Source organism: Pezoporus flaviventris, unplaced genomic scaffold, assembly GCF_033815535.1.
Source record: "Pezoporus flaviventris isolate CSIRO_AGI_PZ_B2104156 unplaced genomic scaffold, CSIRO_AGI_Pfla_v1 ptg000025l, whole genome shotgun sequence".
NCBI lineage: Eukaryota > Metazoa > Chordata > Aves > Psittaciformes > Psittacidae > Pezoporus > Pezoporus flaviventris.
This window is the reverse complement of record NW_026892573.1, coordinates 13,601,123-13,624,277: the sequence shown is the minus strand read 5'-3', so window position 1 is coordinate 13,624,277 and position 23,155 is coordinate 13,601,123. Positions and strand designations below refer to the sequence as shown.

General features: G+C 40.9%; 1 protein-coding gene and 1 long non-coding RNA gene across 4 annotated transcripts in view; one reads left to right on the top strand and one right to left on the bottom strand.

Moving 5' to 3' along the window:
- Window positions 1-10,062, top strand: part of B3GLCT (beta 3-glucosyltransferase) — a 53,036-nt gene extending 42,974 nt beyond the window's left edge. For all 3 annotated transcript variants that reach the window (XM_061457552.1, XM_061457554.1, XM_061457551.1), the window contains 5 exons: window positions 1,837-1,950; window positions 3,931-4,030; window positions 5,232-5,351; window positions 5,799-5,943; window positions 8,434-10,062. In XM_061457552.1, the coding sequence (XP_061313536.1) occupies window positions 1,837-1,950; window positions 3,931-4,030; window positions 5,232-5,351; window positions 5,799-5,943; window positions 8,434-8,601 (647 nt within the window). In that variant the 3' untranslated portion in view covers window positions 8,602-10,062. The remainder of the gene's footprint in view (window positions 1-1,836; window positions 1,951-3,930; window positions 4,031-5,231; window positions 5,352-5,798; window positions 5,944-8,433) is intronic.
- A 269-nt stretch (window positions 10,063-10,331) lies between these two features.
- On the bottom strand, window positions 10,332-22,599 carry LOC133271477 (uncharacterized). Its single transcript, XR_009744155.1, has 3 exons — window positions 22,114-22,599; window positions 19,816-19,903; window positions 10,332-10,488 (listed from the first exon to the last, which is right to left on the bottom strand). It is a non-coding gene; the product is annotated as an uncharacterized LOC133271477 (long non-coding RNA).
- Window positions 22,600-23,155: the final 556 nt, after the last annotated feature.

Here is a 23,155-nt window from a genome sequence, read left to right as displayed (position 1 = left end):
ACTCATTCCTTCTCAGGGGGAAGACTCCTCACACTCTTTACCTGCTCCAGAGTGGGGTCCCTCCCATGGAGAAGTCCTGCAGTGAACTTCTCCAATGTGTGTCCTTCGCATGGGCTGCAGTTCTTCATTAACAGTTCCAGCATGGGTCCCCAGTGAGATCAGAAGTCCTGCTGCAAATCATCCTGCTGCAAACCTGCTCCAGTGAGGGCTCCTCTCTCCATGAGGCCACAGGTCCTGCCAGGAGCCTGCTCCAGCATGGGCTTCACATGGGGTCACAGCCTCCTTTGGGCATCCTCCAGCTCCACCGTGGGGTCCTCCAGGGGTGGGAATCTGCTCCAGTCTGGACCTCCATGTGCTGCAGGGGCACAGCTGCCTCACCATGGGCTGCGCCATGGGCTACAGGGGAATGAATCTCAGCCCTGGTGCCTGGAGCACCTCCTCCTCTCCTTCTGCACTGACCTTGGTGTCTGCAGAGCTGCTGCTCTCACATATTCTCACTCTTCTCTCCAGCTGCAATTGTGCAGGGCTTTTTTTCCCCCCTTCTGAAATACGCTATCTCAATACTGCTACAATCACTGATGGACTCAGCCTTGGCCAGCAGCAGGTCTATCTTTGGAGCTGGCTGGCACTGGCTCTGTCAGACGTAGGGGAAGCTCCCAGCAGCATCTCATAGAAGCCACCCCTGTAGTCCCCCTGCTAGCAAAACCTTGCAATGCAAACCCAGTACAGCAGCAAACATCAAGTTAGGTGATGGATGATTCCAGCAAGGAGGTAGTAAAATGAGTTGTTCACAAGCATCAGAGTTACAGAGCAGCAAAGGGAAGTTACATAAATATTTCCTCCATTTCAAGAACCAGCTGCTACCAGTGAGACCTACTGGATGGTTTCAGAGAACATAAAGCAGACTGTTAATGACAGCAGTTAATGACTGTTTCAGAGTATTTGGTCATTTAAGTCCTTTTGTTCATTTTTAAAATGAACAAAAGATCATTATTTTTAATCTGATAGTTCTCTTCCAAACACCCTGCAGAAGCTTTTGGCCTTTTTTATATTACCCATGATTTATTCACTTCTGGCTATAGTTTAAACATTCATAGAATCATTATTAGGATTTCTTATGATCAATTTTAAATGTTCATGTAAAATGGCAATCTAATAAGAAGACGATTGCTTTTGTAGAGAAACGTTAAGCATTCTTCCTTTGAGTAGATTCTCCATGGGATCAAAACTGATTGTATGATAAATGTCCTGTGAATGTCTCCAGAGACAGGTGCTTTTGAGCATTAATATGATGGTGTTGCCAGATATGATGTATATAACACAAGTGTAGTATTTCAAAAGGTGCATTTGGTCTGTTTCTGATTCAGAATACTTTATACACTGTACAGTGGATGTGCTCTTTTAAAAATGCATACTTCAATACTGGAAGTTTCAATACCAGAAGAATGATTGATCTCTGATAGTGTTCATGCTGATGTGTGCTATAAAGTCTACCATAGCAAGTGTAAAAGTAATGAATTCCTTCCTTTAGTTAGCATAAATGTAAACATCATTGTTTCAATGTAATATGAATAGAACTGTAATCATATTTTAAAAGAAAATTTATTGCTATATAAATAAAACAGCCCTGACTAGCTTTCATAAAAAATGTTTCTCTCTAAATATTGTAGACAAGGAAGAAGAATGAACGTTTAAACCATGATGCTGAATTTGAAACGTTTAAACAGCATATTCTGTGCAAAGGAATATGTCAGTTAACAAGGTGCATAAATGTTTTGATCAAGTACTTATTTTAATCAAGTTACATGTGTTTAAATGTCAACAATTGTTTTGCAGTACCAGTCGTAAAGCAGACTTGGGAAAGAGAAGCTGCCCTTATTGAATACTACAGTGATTTTGCTGACATCTCCATTCCTACTATAGATTTAGGCGTACCTAATACTGACAGAGGTGAGCTATTGACTGTTGTTGTCAGTTTTTCACAAACAACTGTCTGTAAGTCTTATGGCTGATACCTGTATTTCATGTATAGTATAAAATTTAGAGATTCTGTATTTCTGCAGCACATTTGAGCAGCCTAAACCGAAAGAATGCTTTTTACCACACACGAGATGGATGGAGAGTGCAGTTCACCTGTGTAATAAGAATGTTCTTCTTAGTGGAAACCTAAATATGCTGATATATGCCAAGAAACAAAAATTACTGTTATTACTCAGGATAAGAATAATATCTCTTGAGTTATTGACAGTCTTGAGTAACATTATCAATAGTAGCATAAGTCATAGGTTTATTTCAAAATACCTCAGACAGTGCCATCTGGTTACTGGGCATAAACTACAGCGACATTTGATATATAAATATTATATGCTTGTGCCTAGAATGTCTTGATTTAAGCACAAAAATGAAATGTTAAGATTGGAATATCTTTTTATGAAAAAATAATGTGGTTTTAATTTACTTTGTATTTGAATATAAAAAAGGCTATGGGTGTGATGGCTTCCATGAGTTTATTAATTTTAAGGGTTTTTCCTTTCATATGATTACGTGTTCTTAGGTTTATAGTCTCTGCTACAGGCTATTACCTTCTGAATTAGAAGTGTCCAAGCTGTGGCCTATTAGCTTTACCTGGCGCACTAGGTCAGTTGTTCTGATCTCTGGATTATTTGCAGCTTTCCAGCTGCCCTTGTTTTTTGTCCACCACAAGGTCTGTTACAGGCAGAGAGAGAACAGGCTGGGATTTTCATTTTCATGTCTGCAGTGTGACTTGTGCAACCAGTGGGTGCTTTCAGGAGGTAGCAGACCTTCTGTGCATGTGTGGATCCCCTGTAGAAGCTGTGCCCAGTAGTTCTAGTCACACCAGGGGCAAGGAACCTTCCACGTTTGGCCTTTGAGCGTTGCTGTGGGGGGCAATGGGCAACTGGCATTCTAAATCAAACAAATCATGCTGAGTTTGCTCTAATACTATTTTTGTCCATCTTTCTTGATGGAATATAATACTGAAGTCTTGGTTTCAATTTTGTAAATATTCATATATCATCTGCCTTGTTACGCTTTCACAAAAATCAGTAAATCCAGGACTTTCTCCATTTCTTCAGCATCGAGTTACTTCATTTTCTCAAAAAATGCTTTAGCTGGAAGTAGCTTCAAATATAATATCCTGTCCTTATTTTTAATGATTATGTAGTAATTGTAATATTGCTAGCAATAATTGCTTTAGATAATCAGCTGAAATCTAGGTGAATACAGACTGTTTGCAATTAGATATTTCTGGAATCTAAAGGAGATTCAGTAGAAGTCTGATATTTCTTGTTTCTTTTGTCCTGCTCATTCTGAACAAGGGTGTTTTACTCCTAAATTCCCAGTAAAGGGTGGTTTACCTCTCAACTTCATTATAGTCTTGTGATAAATGTTAAGGCCTTTCCTTGGAGGAAGTTATCAGGATCTGAATTGCTGATGATGAGTATGGTAGATTATTTATATTTAATAATATTTAATATTTATATAAAAGCAATGGACCTGAATGATGCATCATGAAATGCTATGAAAATATCTTTGAGTATTTTGCGGAACATGTTTTTATCAGTCTCCTCATTTTACTGTTTTAGAGATTAAGAGTAGCAGTTTGCCCAGTATTGTTCACCATCTTAACAGGGTAGCTGGAATAAAGCTTATTTTTCAGGTTTTCATGCTTCAGCATCCTTCAAAAATATATTCCTGCATATAAAGCAATGGTTGCATTGGAACAATTTGTACAAATACCATTCAGCACAGCAAAGGATGTAATTTAAACTTTCATCTCAAATATTTTACCAGTCATTACCAAAATGTTTTTTACAGTGCAGTAGAATACTGATTTAATGCATGAAAAGTGGTTTATTATAAAATCTCACTTTATTTAAATGTGTATTCTGTTTATTCCTCTTCCTTTAGGTCACTGTGGGAAAACTTTTGCGATTTTGGAAAGGTTTTTGAATCATAGCTCTTCCAGAACTCCTTGGTTAGTCATAGTGGATGATGACACACTGATAAGGTATATATTGCAATACTTCAGGAATTACCACTGTTCATGTCAGTAGGAGTTTTGGCAATCTTCATCTCTTATGTATTTATGTTTTATTAATTACATAGCTTCATATTCCTTTAAAGAAAACAAATTGTCACTTTCATTCAGCATTCTTTGATTGATATTAAAGCCAATATAATCTTGTAACTTGATAAAAACTATGCTTAGTGCTATTACGCAACTGTATATTCTGTAATTCTTCAGTATAGGCATGTCTGAGCTGATTGGTTTTAGTCATTTGCTAGTACACTTTCTCAGATGTATTCCTTATGTAATGTGCCACAAGAAAGGTTCCATAAGGGAGGGCCTGTGTCAGGCACACAGACCCATATCCATGGACTTGCCCTTGTTAGAAATTTAGACCTTGTTCACATGAAAACTGGCACTGCAGTGTAAGTGAAATAAGGCACAGCAGTCAACCAGCAGGATCACAGAGTCGTGACCATGAGAATAAGTGCTTCAAGATAGCACTTCGCATTAAAGCTTGTGAAAGAAGAAGAATTTGGAAGAGGCTGTAACTCTAGATAAATTGATAGTCATATAACTAAATCTACCTCTTTGCTTTTCAGTTCCTGGGGAGAAAAGATGATTTGCAAAGATGTTATAATTTCATGGGCCTATAGGGATGCTGGAGAGGGACTCTTCATTAGGGACTGTAGTGACAGGACAAGGGGTAACGGGTTAAAACTTAAACAGGGGAAGTTTAGACTGGATGTAAGGAGGAAGTTCTTTCCTGTTAGGGTGGTGAGGCACTGGAATGGGTTGCCCAGGGAGGTTGTGAATGCTCCATCCCTGGCAGTGTTCAAGACCAGGTTGGACGAAGCCTTGGGTGAGATGGTTTAGTGTGAGGTGTCCCTGCCCATGGCAGGGGGGTTGGAACTAGATGATCTTCAGGTCCTTTCCAACTATTCTGTGATTCCATGTTTTCTCTCAGATGAGGCTCACTTTTGCTGATAAACTTTGCTTGCTTCAGAAACGTATTTTAAGCTAATTGAGTCATCATTTGACCAAATTCAGCAACATAAGTTTCATCTCTGTTTTTTTTGTATAATTTCTGTATTTCTCCTATCATTTTTGTGCTATTTACTGGAATTCATTTATGTTAGCAGTGTTTGTTGCAAATTGAATGTCTAAATGGTGGCATTTAATTTGTTTTTTCATATTATAGTATCTTCAGGCTCCGAAAATTGCTCAGCTGCTATGACCCAAATGAACCAGTATTTCTTGGAGAGCGGTATGGTTACGGCTTGGGAACAGGAGGATATAGTTACATCACTGGCGGAGGAGGGTAATTTATTTAAACTCCTGCTGAGATCTACATCAGTCCCTGCTTTGAGTGCAAATACCTTGAATTACAACACAATTCAGTTACAGCAGAAACAGTTAAAATGTAATGATGCTCCAAGACCCAAATGTCCTAACTAGTAAGAAGTTGTGCTGCTGGGAACAGATTTATAGAGGAAAACAGTTGGTTTCAGAAGGGATAATTTTAGCTTGGCTGGTCCTTAAAGTAATTAAAGCTAACTAAAATAAATTAATTCTTTTTCAGAAAATGCCTCTTGCACTAATTGTCAACACTGATTTCTCAAATTCTGAAATTTCAAATCTGTTGTACCAGAGGGCCACATTTTGTTGTGCAGTTATATCATTTATCAATATTTAGTAATTAGAGTCATTTGGCTTCTCTGGTACTTATTGTCTTATATGTTTCATTTGCCTTTTTTTTTAAATCCAGGATGGTTTTCAGCAGAATAGCTGTTCAGAAACTACTTGCTAGTAAATGCCGGTGTTACAGCATGGATGCGCCTGATGATATGGTCCTTGGGATGTGTTTCAGTGGCTTAGGAATCCCTATAACACATAGTCCACTTTTCCATCAGGTCAGAGAGTTATTTTTACTAGTATTTAATGTATGTTTCATTATTTCAGGTATGCACATAGAACAGAATTCATAAATATTTCAAACTCATAAATAATGCAGACTCAATCAATGTGTAATAACAATAACCAAGATGCTGCTCCTATACCTTATTTCTCTACAGAGCAAGCAAATAATATTCTCAAAGCAGGGATTATCACAATGCTGTAATAGTTTAAAAGATATTTCAGTTACCCTAAGACTACATTTTATAAAAAATGCTGTCAGAAGTGGGAATTTTGAAAAAGAAATTAAATTAGGAGCCACATGCTTTGAATTCTTGTGATATGTTCTCTACAAAAAGAAAAAACCCTGCATCATAATCCTCTTTTCTTCAGGTAATGGAGAACCGACTCTGAAATATTTCAGTAAATTTTTCTTTTCTACTTACCCAGTTTTTCTATTGATGCAGTGTTTAATATTCTGAAATACCTCATTAGTGAAAATATAAAATGTAAAATTACTCTCAGAACTGTTGCTTTTGTGGTGAATTCTGCAGAATAGTATAGATATTATAAATTGCCCTATGCTAACACAGGGGAAAAAGAGGTCACAAACCATAATTTTCTTATGACTGTATTCTCCAGTTTGGGAGAAATGGGTTGGAATAGATTAGAACCTTGTTTCTGTCTTCCAGAATATTTAACAATCTAACTGCAGCATTACAGTTGAAAACACAATGCCAGAGGTTTGCTGCCTCATAAACTACTTTACCTTCCTCCCATGGCATGAAAGAGAAGCAGCACTTACCATTTTTTCCTGTCATTACACAGCATTTTTAAAAATCAGCATTTTAATCAGTGTGGTGTTGAGGATATTCAGGTGTTAACCTAGTTTGAGAACTGGAAAGACCTGTGCATCTCAACATGAACCGAGATTAAGATAAAATGCTACTTGAAAATTTGTAAATTGCCATGTAATTCAAAGCAGCTGTCAGTGGGGGGAAAAGGTTTGCTATTTAAATTATAAGGTTTTCCTGTATTAAGATTCTCTTTCTGATTACATTTACTATTTAGAGGAATGGGAAGCCTGAGAAAGCACTATTCAATATTTTAATTTGTTGTCCGTATAAAAAAATCATAGCTGTTTACTTTCCCATTTTCTTCATCATTGCTTACTCCTTTCAGTGTAGAAAGCAAGTAATGCATCTTATAAAGTCAACAGAGTTATTGAATAATTTGTGCTGGCACAGGTGTTTGTTTAAAAAACCCCAACACCTAACTAAAGGAGAGTCAGAAAGAACAGAACTGGTTTTACAGATATGTAGGAACGGCCCTTATACAATGAAACAGGGCACTTCCCTGCCATCTTTAATGGTGTACATCTGCTAATGAATCACTTTGAAAGTGAAATCCTAGAAGTTTGATTTTCCACTGCACTTGAAATTGTAAATCATCTTTACTGCTGTTTACAACAAATTCTAATTTAACATACCTTGAACAAAAATTAACGGGGGGGGGGGGGCGGAACTACTGAATAAGAACTAAGTGGGCTTATTCTACGAATTCCACTATTAGGCAATAAGTATTTTAAAAATGAGAAAAACAAAATTGGATTTTCTGTCAACCGGAAAATTATTTTTTAAAGGCTTGACTGAAATACTGTGATGTACAATGTTCCTTGAAGTACATGAATCCAAAATTGTACTGTGTGTATGTTATGAAACAGAAGCAAAGTTATCTTCATACTGGAGACATTCAAGGCCAAGTTGGATATTTGTTTTTAAGCAACCTGGTCTAGTTGAAGATGCCCCTACTCACTGCAGGGGGGTTGGATTAGATGACCCTTAACTATACTATGATTCTGTTTTACCAAGGAGCTTTTTTATATATTGATACACTTACATGCTGTCAGAGGAAATGAAACATGCTTGGTGCATGGAGAAGTCAGCTGCATCAAGTAGCTGTGTTGTAATCCTGTCTCTTTTGATATAACTTGATGAAGAATGACAATGCAGTTTTCCGGCACCACAGTATTTGTGTGTTTGGTAACCTTTCCCCATCATAAAACTTCATATATTTTAGCTGCTTACAGCCCTCTTAGGATCCTACAGTTGCACTGGATGTGCTGGCAACTCTTATTAATAGGAGGAGCAGGAGAGTATTACTTAAAATCTGTTGTTATTGAAGCAAAAGTGTATGTTTAAAAAGATGCAATACAAACTATATTGCATCATTCACTTTCGTAGATGGTGATGGTTTCATCCTGAGAAATAGGGCATGTTTAATGTCAGTGTACTTCATAGCATGATGACCACAGTGCGAGTTGGATATCAAAACTAATGCCTGTCAATTGATTTAATATAATGATGTGAAAACCCCTTTGTGTATGTTTTGTCAATTCCACATTGCTTTGTTGTGGTACACAGGCCTTTGGACAACAGTACTTTCTTGTTCTAAACTTGTTCTTCATCACAGAGTACTAGTGGTTTTGGTTTATTCTTCCACCCTAGGCGAGGCCAATGGACTACCCAAAAGGCTACCTTTCTCACCAAATTCCAGTATCATTTCACAAGCATTGGAATATTGATCCAGTGAAGGTATATTTCACATGGCTGGCACCAAACACAGAAGAGTCACTTAATGGGAAGAAAGTTGGATATAACAGAGAGGATTTATAAGCAGTAGAATGTAAATGTCGATGGATGTACTGCAGAGAAGAGACAGTCACTGCTGTGATTTTTGTGGTGGTCTCATGTTGTTCATCTGTTCATGATACAGAAGACAAGGTTTGTTCCCGTTTGTTATATTCCTTAGAGCAATGGGAGAAGGCACCTAATTGACTCTTTTGTCACACTTGGTTTCCTTTATAAAATGTTTTAGGGTTTTGTATACCAATGAGCTTGAAACGTTTAAAATGTCTCATGCAACTTTGTGTTTTGGTTTGGGCTTGGAGTCAGGCAGCTTCAATTTACATCTCCTTCCTTTGTTCTCTCAAAAGCTGAAGTTATATATTTGGGAGCCTAATACTAAATGTGGAGTATCTATTGAACATCACCTACATTGACCTACAGAAAACAGTGCTCAGAAAAGCTGTTCTGGAACAGGTTCTTTGGTGATAAATCAGAGGGGAGACATGACTTTGTTTCAGTGACCAGGAGCTAGATTATGATTGTGTGAAGGCTATGTTCCTTTATACTCATTTCAAATGTAAGTACTGACGTCTCCTGGGATTGGTGGACCAAGCGTGAACCACTGTTTTTAAGTTTATTAGCGTTTGTGAGGAATTTCATGTTCAAAATGGAGAAACGGGATTTCTTAAGTGGCCACGGGAGGTCACTGTGGCTCCTTTAGGTACCTAAGTTACTCTATCTGTTTGGGAAGTACAAATGTGACTCTAAAGGATTATTGCAGAACTAACACTTCAGTATTTCTGATGTGTGTATTTCAATAGTATATGGATGCCAGCTTTAAGAAGTTTGTAGTATTTCTAATTTATATCATCAAGGTAAGTAATTTCATACATACATGTAAAGAGTGATTCTATTCATATTTAAAATATTTTTGATTTTTCATTTCTTTGAGTACTTCAGTTTTGTAAAAATGTTTGTACAAAAACTGGCTTTAGTATGTTCTAAACTAATTTTTATATTGTAGAACTGTTTCTTTTGAGATTACAGTATATGGCACTTATATGCTGTTATTTAACTTTGCTTGCTATATTGTAACCAAAATACAGGGTCTTAAAGCCATACTGCTGAAGTAATTTGTGGTTTGTTTTCTTTTAGTAAGTTACAACCTGATTCCACTCCAAATGCAATACTTGCTCTTAAGTTGAAGTAGGGGAGCCACGGATTCCTGTGTTTCAGTAATTACTGAAGTTGTATAAACATTTGTTTGTGAATGTAGCTTGTGGAATTTTAAGCATTTGAATAGCGAGCACATGTTCGTAACAGATTCAGATTCTGATTAAATAGGAGCAATCCATGTTATGTCTTTTTTCTTCCCACTACCAGTGCCTTAACAGTAGACATTTTACTGACCCCAGGACTGTGTTCTCCAGTACTGTGGGTGAATTGTTAATTCTGTTTACTGTTTAGAACTGTGAGAGCTGAAAGCTGAATAAAAGCATTCTTCTTTAACCTTTTGTGCCACCTTCCTCTTTGCAAACCAAGTACAGGATTACTTAAGCACACATCATAATTTCATCACCTGGATAGTATTCTATGCTCAGTTGTACTAAGAGACAGCTTAAACTTTTCAGGTTTTCATATTCCTTCCTGACATGCTTATAGGATCATAGAATCAGCTAGGTTGAAAAAGACATTTGAGATCATAAGCCTTTACCCTAGGACTGCCAAGTCCACCACTAAACCACATCAGTGGATTGTTAATTTTCAAGTCTCTGTTTTTATGTGAACGAAAAAGGCTTTTGCAGTGAGCACATGTGATTGGGAATCTTGATGCTATCATAAAATATATGTCAATATCAAATTCTCCAAAGGTCTTGCAATGTAGTCCAGTCACTTCCAACTTCAGACTGGTGACATTCCACATGTGCTTGGGCCCTGTGGGGGCAGAATAGGTCAGTCAAAATCAATCAGATTTTGGTCATGCTGTGTTATACTTGTAGACATCTGTCTTATTTAGAGATTGGGCGCCATTGACTCGTTCATTGATTGCTTACTTGGACTTCAGCTTCTGGTCTGACACATGTACTAGTAGCTGTCTGAAGCTCCATCTTTTCTTTTGCTGTTAGCTCTGGATTTTACTACACAATTGTGGAGGTATTAGTAAGCATCAGACTTCTGATTCTCATCTTTATTGTTTTGAAAGCAATGAAGCAATAATTTACTCAAACATTCTGCCCCCAAAACTCTGACTTTTGCGACATAACTAATGCTATGCAACCCTAGCAGAAGAATGATAAAAGTATGAACTAAAAAAAATGAGATTGGGGCTTTTTTTTCTTTTTTTTTTTAAAGCAGAGGATTGTGGACAGGTTTTGCGAACAAGATGTGAAACCTTCTATATTAAAGTTAGTTTTAAAAGACTTAGGAAGGCTGTTATTGTCTGAAATCTAAAGACAAAATTGCACATTAATGAGCCTCAACAGTACTCAGGTTTCTAAGGAAAATGAAGGGGATTATAAGTCGTGTAATGTTAAAGCAAAGCAAGAGGAGTTGAATTCACAACACTTTTGTAACAGGCAGATTGAAATAGGACTGCAAAGTTGTTTGACAGCTTGAAGTTCTTCAAGTTCCCTTTTCTGGGACATTACAGAATTTTGGTGTGAAAAAGAAAAGCTGTGGATCATTGTTGACTGATTTTAATGTTCATAATATAGAAAATTGCCATGTATTAAGATACTTCTTTCATAGAATTCTCTTGATAATTTGATTGGTTGATTAATCTGCTTTCGGGAGCAAAAAATCAAATCCTGAAATATTTCAGTGTAGCAGGAGTGATCAGTGATAACGTATTTGGGTCCCACATTTGATCACATGAGAAAATGAGAACTGTGAATCTATTCTTATTTCCCCACATCTGACATTGTCTCTTCCTCAGTGAGCAGAAAAACTGGGCAGGAGGCAGAGGCAGCTTGCTATCTGGGTAACTTTCTTTTTGTGCAAGAAAACTACCCTAACAGCAGCCCTAGTGACTGCTGACTAGAGGAAAGTGTCTGAATTACTTTATTTTCAGTTCCTTAATTTGACATGGTTTAGGACTTTTTATTATCATGTCTGGAACTAAAATATGTCTCAGGAAGAGACCCAGGATGCTATCCCATTAGATGGTACAAAGCATTTTGACACTGTCCCACGTGACATCCTTGTCTCTAAACTGGAGAAGCATGGATTTGATGTGGATAAGGAATTGGCTGGATGGTTTCAGTCAAAGAGTTGTGGTAATGGCTCCATGTCTGAGTAGAGACTGGTGACGAGTGGTGTTCCTGAGGGGTTGGTTCTGGGACCAGTGCTGTTAAACATCTTTGTTGGTGACATGAACAGTGAGATTGATGCACCCTTAGCAAGTCTGCTGATGACACCAAGCTGTGTGGTGTGGTCAACAGGCTGGAGGGAAGGGATCTCTTGCGAGACCCCACCTGCATCCAGGTCTGTGGCCCCCAGCATAGAAGGACATGGACCTATTGGAGAGAGTCCAGAGAAGGGCCATGAAGATGCTCAAAGGGCTGAAGCACCTCTCCTATGAAGACAGGCTGAGAGATCTGGGCCTGTTCAGCCTGGAGAGGAGAAGTCTCCAGGGAGACCTTAGAGCAGCCTTCCAGTACATAAAGAGGGTCTGCAAGAAAGATGGAGAGGGACATTTTACAAGGGCACGTAGGGATAGGAGGAGGGGTAACAGTTTTAAACTGAAAACAGGATAGATGCTGCATGGTAGTGTCTATTACCTGCTCCCTGAAAGCCTGGGAGAATGGCAGGAAACACAGCATGTATCCCCCCAGAAGGAGGGAAACACTGTATGACTGAATACGTAGTGAGTTCCCTGATTGTCTTAAGGAGAGCTCTTGCTGATCCTGCTTCAAGTACATTGACCATTCCCTAGCTAGCGAGGTAACAGATGTGATACAGAATGTAACACTAGGTAAACGTGAGAAATAACAGCCAGTGTCAGGACAATCTGAGAGCTCAGGAGGCATTTGTAGCTCTGTGCTTATTAAGGACAGTTGGTCGTAAGTGCTGATGGGTGATGTTGGCCAATCCACCAGCCTTTTCTTCCAAAGACTTCTGGAGACTATGCATCTCACTAATGCTCTGTTTGCAAGCTCCTTTCACTTGCAGTTGGAAACAAGTATGGCTCTGTTCATCAGGTATACTTCCTTGAGGTAGTCCTTCACAGGAGCTCTGCTCCAGGCACAGTGCTTGGATTTAGCCTACTCTCTTCTCCTATGGCCTCATTCTGCCCATTCATGTATCTCTGCTGAGAAGTTCGCAGCCTGTCTCTTGTCCCGACAAAGTTAAGAATTTGGTTTTTGCATTCAGGCTAGTTTGTACAGTTTGTACAGGCTAGAATTTTTCTGTTGATGTTCACCAAAATGCTTCTGATCTTACAAATGCTAGTTCTGGAATGATTTTACACTTAATAAACAGTGAAATACATTTTTAAACCAAATAAAATGTGGATAATAATCCCATAATTACCAGGTTATTATCTTCTTGTGAGGAACAGTGTCAAGTACAGAATGCTTGAAAAAGATTTAAAGTCCTAGCAGAGTAAGACATAATTTTGTTTTACAAGAGCTGACTTACCTCTGTCATGCCTTGCCACTTGTTCACCTAAGTGCTGTAATTAAAACTTCAACAAACGTTTGCTTTTGAAGCCTGTAATCATCCTGCCAGTCTTTCAAAAGCTGATGAAGTATTTATTGCCCTTCCAGCATCATCGTAGGTGATTATAGTGAGTGTTTTCATGACCTTGGTTACCAATTAACCCACTTCATTCTTAAAATCTTTCTGGTTTCTCAAATGAATACCCTCGAAGGTTGATGGGTTACAGTGAAGAGGACAGAGAATGCAGAAAAGCAGAAAGGAAAGAGATACTGAAGTTAAGCTGTAAAACTGAGGTCTGTGCAGCTTTTATGTCCATATATGCAGCCATATGCTCATAGATATAGATGCTGATCTCCATGTTGGAATCAGCCTTTGCAACTTGCTGAGAGGTTTCTATCATATCTTCACTGCAAGGACAAAAGGATTATGGATTTACGTTAATAATGGACAAGCCCATGCTACAATTTACTGCTTTTTTTCCGTGTGTATAAATGTGATTTTTCTCCAGCCTCTGCAGAACCGGAACCCTGAGTGGGCTGGTTAACTCCAACCTTTGCATCCACCCACCCACAGGCAAGATCCCCACATAGCTGAAATAACAGCCAGTTTTAACCGACATAGCTGATGTAGCTTATGGCTCCATGGGCAAACATAATAAAAGTGCTGCTCTTCATGGAAAGCTCTATTCAAGCACCACAACTCTTCATGTGCTGAAAAAGGCAAGACAGTACTGCATAGGAGTCCAGCTGTGGGACTGAATAGACCCCAAGAAGCAATAACATGGCCTGGCTCATTGCATTGTCGTTGCGTGTATCGCATGTAAAGAGATATTGAACAGAAACATCAAATGCAGTGAGATGAGTCAGATTCTTATGGACCTGGGAGCTGTTTGCTTGTCAGCAATCATTTAAGCAGGAAATATCTTCCTTTGAGATCAAAAGGTAACATATTGCAGAACTTGCTTGGTTTAACTCTAAAGATAGTGAGAAAAAATGCGTGGTGTGATAAGGATCTCTAGAAATATGGAGCAGATCTGTTCAGTGAAAGACTATAAACAGGCTAGAAGTATTCATTTGAAAAGGCATGAGAGGGGCAGAACTCCATCTAACGAATGATACAGGAAAGGTGAACAGGGAGTGATTTTTCACTATCTCATAAGCCAGATACTGAGGTACACTACAAACTTGTCAGGGTAGTTTCAGTACAGGCACACGTGTTTCTGTAGCACAAAACTGAACTGCAGAACCTGTTGGCACAGGATGGACAGAGGCTGGAAAGCGCAAAAGGGCTTAAAATGGTTTGTACAAAATCACAGCAGAAAGTTCCATAAATTCCTAAACAGACCTTTGCCCAGACTCAGTATGACTCTTCCTGTGTAATATTGGTATGCACAAAGTTCAGTTCAAAGGGTGAGCTTGGGGTTTTTGGTTTCCACCAATGGTGGTTATGGGTAGTGCTTCAGTTCCTGTGCTCTCAGAGTATCCTGTGGTTGTACGAGTCCAGAGCCACCTCAAAGACAATCTCTGCTGCCATGACAATGTCTGAGGACCCCAGACAAGAAGATGATTGTGGACCCTGGGCCATGCATACATGCAAACTGAAGTGCTGGTCCACCACAACATACAGGGCAAGAAACATGCCAATGACAAAGATCCAAAGCTCTGCAGGGCACCCAGCCAAGCTTTCCTCGCTGAATACGGTGTTAGGATCTCAGAGAACTGAGCAACTTTTCATATGGAGAAGTGAATAACCTCTGTAGCTGGTATGTCAATAGCATGGTATCTCATCAGACCTATCTGTCAGTAGTCCCCTTACCAGGAGGGGTGATCACACTGGGAGATGGTCTCAAAAAGTTTTAAGCCCTGCATTATGAACAGAAGTTAGGGATTGATCTCGGAAAGACTGATGAATGTCACAGCAGCCTCCTTTGGATTTCTGGATGACTTACTGCCACAGTTACTGATGAAGGTGACCTCCTGACAGTCACTGCTTCTGCTGGGCACATATTAAAAATGGTGGCAGATGTTCCTTAGCAAACATCATCATCAGTAGGATGCCCCTTCAGGTATCTGAAGCTTTTCCTGTGCTTATGACAGTTCCTTCAAACTAGGTGTTCAGATTACCTATTTTGTTCCCCTTGATATCAGACCATCAAGACTGAGATCCTGGGTGCACTGTATCCTAAGAAAGCTTAGTTCATTTTGATCCACATTTTGAAAGAGGCAAACCTCATCCTGGACGTGCTCCAGCAGTCACTTTGATAACCCTGCTAGGCCATGTCTTCATTCCAGACATCAGACACTTTGCCATGCCAGAGGTACTGAATAATCAGGTTGGGCTTGGCAGAGTTGTGCTGAGCTTCCCTACAGGATGGTATAGTTTCCTCTAAGGTCTCTGATACTCTGGTAAGCACTGCCTGGCATCATTCAGATTGTTTGTATGGCCATCTGAGGGCCAAAGAAGCAGTAATTTACCAGTTCTTTGAAAGTTCTCTAAGACTTAGAAATCCATGTCCCACCTTCCCCAAACCCTTTTTCTTCCCTGTGCTTTGCTACACCATAGTTTTCTGGCTTTGCAGGTTGAAAGGAATGGACATTTTAGGCTACATGTTTGATTGAGACCAAATGTTCTTGAACACCTTCATGCAAAGAGCCACCTCGATTCAGCTCTCTAAAATTTGTCATCAGTGGACCTGTGCACTTACTACAGATAACCATGGAGCAACACCTCCACCAGCTCCTGGTCTGGAAAGCACAGGGGCCCCTAAGACTTGAATTTGCATGTAAGTTATTGTCATGGTTTAAGCTGAACCCAGGACAGTTATCATTCATACAACTCTGGTAATTCAGAAGCGGTATCTTCCCTTCAGGGTTATAGCGTTTGCAGTGTATCAGTGTTCTCTGATACACTGCAATTCCTGCTGCCACTTGGCTCTAAAGTTAGCAATTTATTACTAAAAATGCAGCAAACAGCAGAGAGATGAGGGAAGTAGCTGTATGGGAACACAGCCTTGAGCCAGTTTCCATCCAGATCTTGCTCTCAAGAGCTGAGAGCTGAAGTTCCTAGCAGGGAAGTTTCTTGGTCATTATGATTCTCACTTGTGCATGGCAAAAGCTCCAGCTTTGTACATCCTGCAAAGTACCTTTAACACTGGATCTGTGAACAGAGCCAGGCCAATTCTCCTGACTTGCGAAGAGGAAGAAGATGGAGCGCAGCTCTAGCTGGGCTGAATATCTGCTCCAGGTGAGTAGTTCATTGGCTCCCACCAGTATTAATCACACTCAGTCTCTGAGAGGATTTGAGCCAAGGCTGCACTTGCTGTTTCTGGGTAAGCAGATCCCTTGTACCTCGCTCCCCACAGGGAGTGCCAGTCAGAGCTGTTTCTCAAGAGAACAGCACATCTGCACAGCTCAGAATCACAGAATAGCCCTGGTACCTCTGGGGGCCGCCTGGTCCACCCCCCTGCTCAAGCAGGGCCACCTACAGCTGGCTGCCCAGGAGCAGGTCCAGGCAGCTTGTATCTCCAATGATGGAGATACCACCACCTCTCTAGGCAGCTTGTGCCAGTGTTTGCTCATCCTTGCTGTATAAGAGGTGCTCCCCTTGCTGCCCTCATCCTGCTGGAAATTAATGGGCAGTTACCACTGTGACCTTTTGCTTGTGAAGGAGAATCTGTTTTCAATTAACACTTTGTCCCTTTGCAGGGCTTATTGCCAGTATCAAGCATCAAGGGTTTATTGCAGCCTTCCAAAGGTTGCATTGCTTGGACAGTGAAGGCGTCACACTGAAGACACTAAGGAAGGGATTTCCTCCAGCTGCGCACTCGCTCTGTGGCTTCCCTGACATTCCAGTGTGAAGTGCACTTCTCCCGCCAGCACAAAGGCAATCTGCTTGTAAAAGTGCACACTTCATTGTGTCAATTATTTGTGGGTCAGATTGAGGCTTCTCCATGCTAGAGCCTCTCTACTTGTGAAAAGAATGGAAGAAAAGTGTTTGCTGCTGAGGCTGAGGGTTCAAAGCTTCTAAGGGATTGGTGCAGGCAGATACCTCCCTTAATAGTCACAGAAATTGCTTCCATGGTAAGAAAAAACTTCATATATTTCTTTGGCAATACCCCAGTAGGACTGAAGTCCTGCTTATATCTGCAAAACATTTCAGGAGCAGCTCCACATCAGCCCCACTAAGTGCAAATCATATCAGGACCATCAAGCAGGCTCTGAATAACTGCCCTCTTGCAAGGAGCTGCTAACCAGTGTTGGCTTCCCATGGCTCTGTGTCAGCCTTCAGAGGAATTAATGATTGTTGGGTACAAGGGCTGGGCTGAGCAGAGCAAAGTTTCTCACTGGGATTATTTAGAAGCAGTATAACTCATGGATATGATCTGTGGGTCATGGCTTGTAGGAGATAGCTGTATACTCAAGTACTTGCTAGTAAGAACCACCAGAACATTCTCGTTCAAGATGGCTTGGCAGTGTTAAGACATTATAATTTAGACTTTACAACTTAGCCCTCCCCTGGGGTTTACAGACAATGTTAAGACTTCTTACAGGCAATGTTAAGACTTTACAAGTTAAGACTTCCCAACCTAGCCCTCCCCTGGGTTTTACAGAAAAGATGTTTCTGCACCTGCTGGTGGTGATAGTGTATGTTCAACCCATCCAGAACACAAAGCTTTGCATTACTTAGGTACATGGTGGTGACAGCATTACTTACAAGATGAGAAGTCATTTGAGGGGGAGCCTGAATGCTCATCTCTAAGCTCTAAGCAGAAACCCTCTGTGCTACCTGGAGCCACTGGACTACATGGAGCAGTCATGGCTGTCAAAGATGCTCCATTTTGCATACAGTACTTATACACCTGAAGGAGCAGCATATAGATCCCAGGGCTCCTTCTCCACTAGCTGAGTAGCTGCTGGATCTGTTGAGATAAAGAAATTGTGATAGGCTGCAGTTGCTCATCTTTCCTACTAAAAATGTTTGCAATGTTCTGACCATATTGCTGTGGATGAAGAGCATCTCTCTGCAGCAGATGGTAGTTTACATCCCCTTTCTCAGTAGGTGGAAGACCTGATACAGATACCAATGGAGTGTTCATTAGTGGATATTGGGCTTATACATCTCGGGCACTGTGAGTAACGTTGCAAGGCTATCTTAATTCTGTCTTTTATTTATTTTTACATGCACCCTTTGTAACATGTCTCATGGAATAGCTATTGCTCAAACAGAAATAGCCTGCATTAGACAAATACAAATTACACTTGAGTTGACTGAGTCATCCCCCTCAGGGTACAATTAATTATTCAAATGTTACATAACAGCTCTCTCCCTACTAAAATTATCAAATCCGTTTAAAAATTTATGAAGGTATTCAAATATCTCTGTGAATTTCTAATTATTTTGTAGAAAGTTTCAAAGCCAGTGTACAACATCCATGAGTAACTCAGCAAATACTGCTACAAGCTATGCGCTCACAAGGCATGTAAAGCTCCCTGGGCAAAATCATGCCATAATCCCTGAATCCTTCATTATTCAACACTGTATTGCTGCCCTCACAGCAATCAGTGAGCTCATGTTATTGGCTTCTGTGGGAGCATGTCCTGGTTTCAGCTGGGATAGAGTTAATTATCTCCCTAGTATCTGGTGCAGTGCTGTGTTTGGGCTTTAGTCTGAGAACAATGCTGATAACACATCAATGTTTTAGTTGTTGCTCAGTAGCACTTATCCTGATCAAGGACTTTTCAGTCTTATGCTCTGCCAGTGAGGAGGGGCATGAGAAGCTGGGAGGAAGCAGAGACAGGACACCTGACCTGAACTAATCAAAGGGGTATTCCATACCACAGCACGTCATGCCCAGTATATAAATTGGGGAGAACTGGGTGGAAGGGGGTGTTTTGCTGCTTGGGATGAGCTGGGCTTCGGTCGGTGGGTGGTGAGCAATTGTGTTGTACATCACTTGTGGGGTTTCTTTTGTTTTCATTTTTCCTTTTGTTAATAATAATAAAAATCATTATTTATGTAATATTATTATTGATTTTATTATTTCTGTTATTCTTACTATATTTTACATTATTTCAGTTACTAAACTGTTCTTATCTCAACCTGTGGGTTTTACCCGCTTCCTATTCTCCTCCCCATCCTGCTCAGGGAGGAGTGAGCAAGTGTCTGTGTTACATGTAATTGTCAGCTGGGTTTAAACCGCGACAGAGCAGAACTGCCCTGAGATCACCAACAGTCACAGCAAGACATCTCAGCTCCCTGGTACACCCTGCCTGCAGCACCCCTTTCTGGAGCAGACCTTGTGCCTCAGGGCTGTCTGCACAGCTCCATTTCTAAGCAGCAGCGTGCTTCCCAGGCAGCACCAGTCTGCAGCTGATCTGAAACTGTGGTCTGATTATAAACAAAACCAGGGTAAAGCCTAAATTTAAATCGCTTTACATGGGAAGGTTAATGAATAGAAAATTACGAGTTTGCTTTTCCTTGCAGCAGGAAGCAGGAATTTTCAATAACAAGCTAATGAATAACAAACACCGTCGCCTTTGTTGAGCAAGTGTCTCAAGTCATTTTCTTTATGAATAAGGGGTATGAGAAAAGAGATTTACTCACAGGCTGAAGAACATAACATTCTTTTACTTCTCTAGTTATTTGTTAAGGGTAGTAGATCAGCCCTATAAGACCAGCGCAGGGAAATTCTCTGTAAAAACAACAGAGGTGGGTCAACCCAGTGGGGGTCCTTCAGAGGCGTGCTGCAAAGCTGTAGACATGTCATCACTTCTGCAGGGATAATTGCAAGTGTGTTGATTCCTCCTGAAACACTTTAAACTCTCACACTCCTTGGCTCTCAGAACCGGTGTTGCTTAAACCCCAGGGCATGTAAGATTCTTGGAAACTCTTTTTCAGGCAGTCTTAAATTTGACTTCCCACTCATCTCTTCTTCTGCAAAGCGCTTTTCTCCCCTCCACAGCTTGTTTCTTTGCCTAATGAACCTACCATCCAAACAGAGATCAGCAGAGAGACTGAGGGGACCTTAGTCATTCTCCCATCTCAAGTAGGTGGGTGTGCTCTTGTTTAAACCAAGGGTACCTGTGAAGCAGAAAATGCCCAGAGCACCCCAGAGCTATTCTCCTACTCTATTTGCATTTTTTGTCACTGTTTTATATGCATTTACATACCAGCATAATTTACTGTATTTTGCTCCCACGGAGGAGACAGTTGGAAAGGGGGGAGTTTTGAAGCCTGTTGTAGAGCAATGCACAATTACTATTTTATCTTTAACGAATTCCTCTGCACCCACTACCTGTGAATACTGCAGTGATATCATTTCTCTAAAAAACTGGGAGAAAAACTCTCTGTCGCCAGTGGGATTCCTTTTAACATACCTTTCCCAGGAATCAGGCTGTTTTGCTCTCTGCTATGACTATGAGTCTCCAGCTCCGACTGGAGTGCACCGACTGTCTAAATACAGGAGTGCTGAAAGGACTGGACAGCCCCATGGTCATCCTGCTCAGGTTCAAGCTTGCATCAGCCTGGCTTTACCTGGTGCTCAGAGCAGCAACAATGCTGGGGCTCATTCCACACTGTCCTTTATCCCCCAACCTGCCCAGCATGGGCAGACCAGCCACTGACTGTGTCCTCCGTCACCTGAGATTGCAACAGCACAGCCTGGAGAGAGGAGCCCTGTGTGTCTCCAGAGTACCGTGTGCAGCCAGGGCTCTGTATGCCCATAGAGTGTTCAGCTGCAAGTTCCCTATATCACCTATTACCCCTCAGAGCTGGGTGTGGGTGAATATTCAGCTTTCACCCATTTCCTCTCCTGTGCTCACAGTGACAGCACTGTCCATGATGTCTTCAGTATATGAGGTATTGCCTCCTTGTTGCTGGATATTTCACACCTCTACTTTTGCTGCACACCTCAAGCAGCATCAGGGGGATTCCACACAGCCTTTACTGACTGACTTTTTTACTTAATCCTCTAATTTCCAGAAGTACCATCCAGCATTATGCTTGACGTGCTGCTCTCTGCTGCATTTGTTAACCCCCCACGGCCTCCAAGTAGGTATCGCACAGGTTAGCAAAGAGTTGGAGGTGGCCCTTAACATGTCAGTGAGCTCTTAGAGGACTTGACAATGGAATTTCAAGCTGTGTTTAATAAGAGGCAGTGCTATATTAAGGCAGTCATCAAACAACCCCGAAGTTCTTCCTAACTATGTTCACAGCAAGGAAAAGCTTTCTGATTGTAGGTACTTTCCATCCTCAAGAGCTGCATCAAAACAACACCCCAGCAGCTCATGCTAGTGCTGAGAGGAACAACAGCCAGGAACCAGTCCTGCACTCACTTGTTGTGCTTCCTAAAGGTGAAATTAAATGATTCATTACTCATAAAAACTTAATGAGCCTCATAACCCACTTGTCAGGGCAGTCCTGATTAACTGATGCAAAGGGCACCCTGTTGGGACTGCACAGCTTCAGTTCAACACGTGATGCCAGAGCAGCCGTGGGCTTCCAGCAGAGAGAGGACCCATTCCCACAGACATGGAAAGCCTCTCTGTCCACACTGAGAGGAAAAAAGGATGTTTCATCTTTGTTCTTGAACATAAAATTTCTATAGCCTCTTGCCAGAAACATTCTCTTCACTGAATCAGATTTGCTTTTCAGGTTCTGTGTCTTTGTACTTCTAAATTTAACTGGAACTTACAGTTCCCGTACTAGGAGGTTCACATTTTGGACATGGGAAGAATTTCATTTCCACCACTCTAGTTGCTTCTCTCTACTTAAACAATAAAGGTATAAAAGTAATGCTGCAGATTTCCTTGGGACATGTATCCATTGTAAATGGGTGCTTTTGGGACTTTCTCACCACTACTAGAGCAGGTCTCCTGAGAAGCAACAGGTGCTCAAAGGTACCTGAAATTCCAGGGTTCATTTTCTTCTCTCTATGGATACCACTGTATTCAGCCACAGGCTTTAAGGCTGGAAGGCTTTAGTTACTGTCTAGTCCAATGTGCAGCAGAGAAAGCTGTATGCTGTACTGGAAGGCTGGGTGCACTATCTGGGGGAAGAGTAAGGTGGGAAAGCTGGGACCTTGCTGGAGGGAGGCACAGCAGTGTCCTTGGGAAGGGGTGAACAGCACGCAGGGACTTGGGGGGGCTGAGTGGAAAGCAGGGAGCAGAGAGGATATGTGTGGTTGGGGCAGGAGGAGATCTAGGACTTGCAGTGGAAAGGAAAGGAGAGCCAGGCAATCACTGTGAGATCGGAGGCTCTGTTGTTATAAGACCTCTTTAAGAGCTAACTAGAAAAAAAACAACAACAACCCAGCACTGAAGAGACCAATTTATTTTGTTTTATAGGAAGTAAAACAATTCTCTGCATATCTCGGTGTGCCTGGCTTTCATTAACATTTATAAGCCAAAATATGACTGTAGAGATAAATACGGAACTTTACTCTGAATCATCCTTGAATATTAGAAAAAATTTACATAAAAGCAAGTATCCAAAGGCTGATGACATCTCAGTTACATTTTATCATGTCAGTTTCCACTGAAATCCTCTTTTTGTGATGATTTAGTTATGACTGTAAGCAAAATTTAATTCAAAACCAAGCCCAGTAATGGTTTGTCTCTAGTCAAGGGCTTTAAATGGTGCTCAGCCATACAAGATCCTTCTCCTTCCCACCTGCAGATTTACAGACAGTCTCTATCTCCTTATAATCATCGCACAATTCCCAGCTATTTTCAAGGCCTGTGGCATTTTTTCCTGCAGGTACCTATTGCTCAGAGGTGCTTCATCTTCTCCTAGAGCACTGTTCTGGACAAAGGTGATAAAACTCCAGAGACTGGGAGAACGTGAATCACCCCTCCCCTTCTATGGGAGTATGTGTGTATGGTCCCTATGTTTCTGTGTGGAGCCTCTCTGGGACTACTAGAAAAGTTGCCTCCCTCTGCCAGCT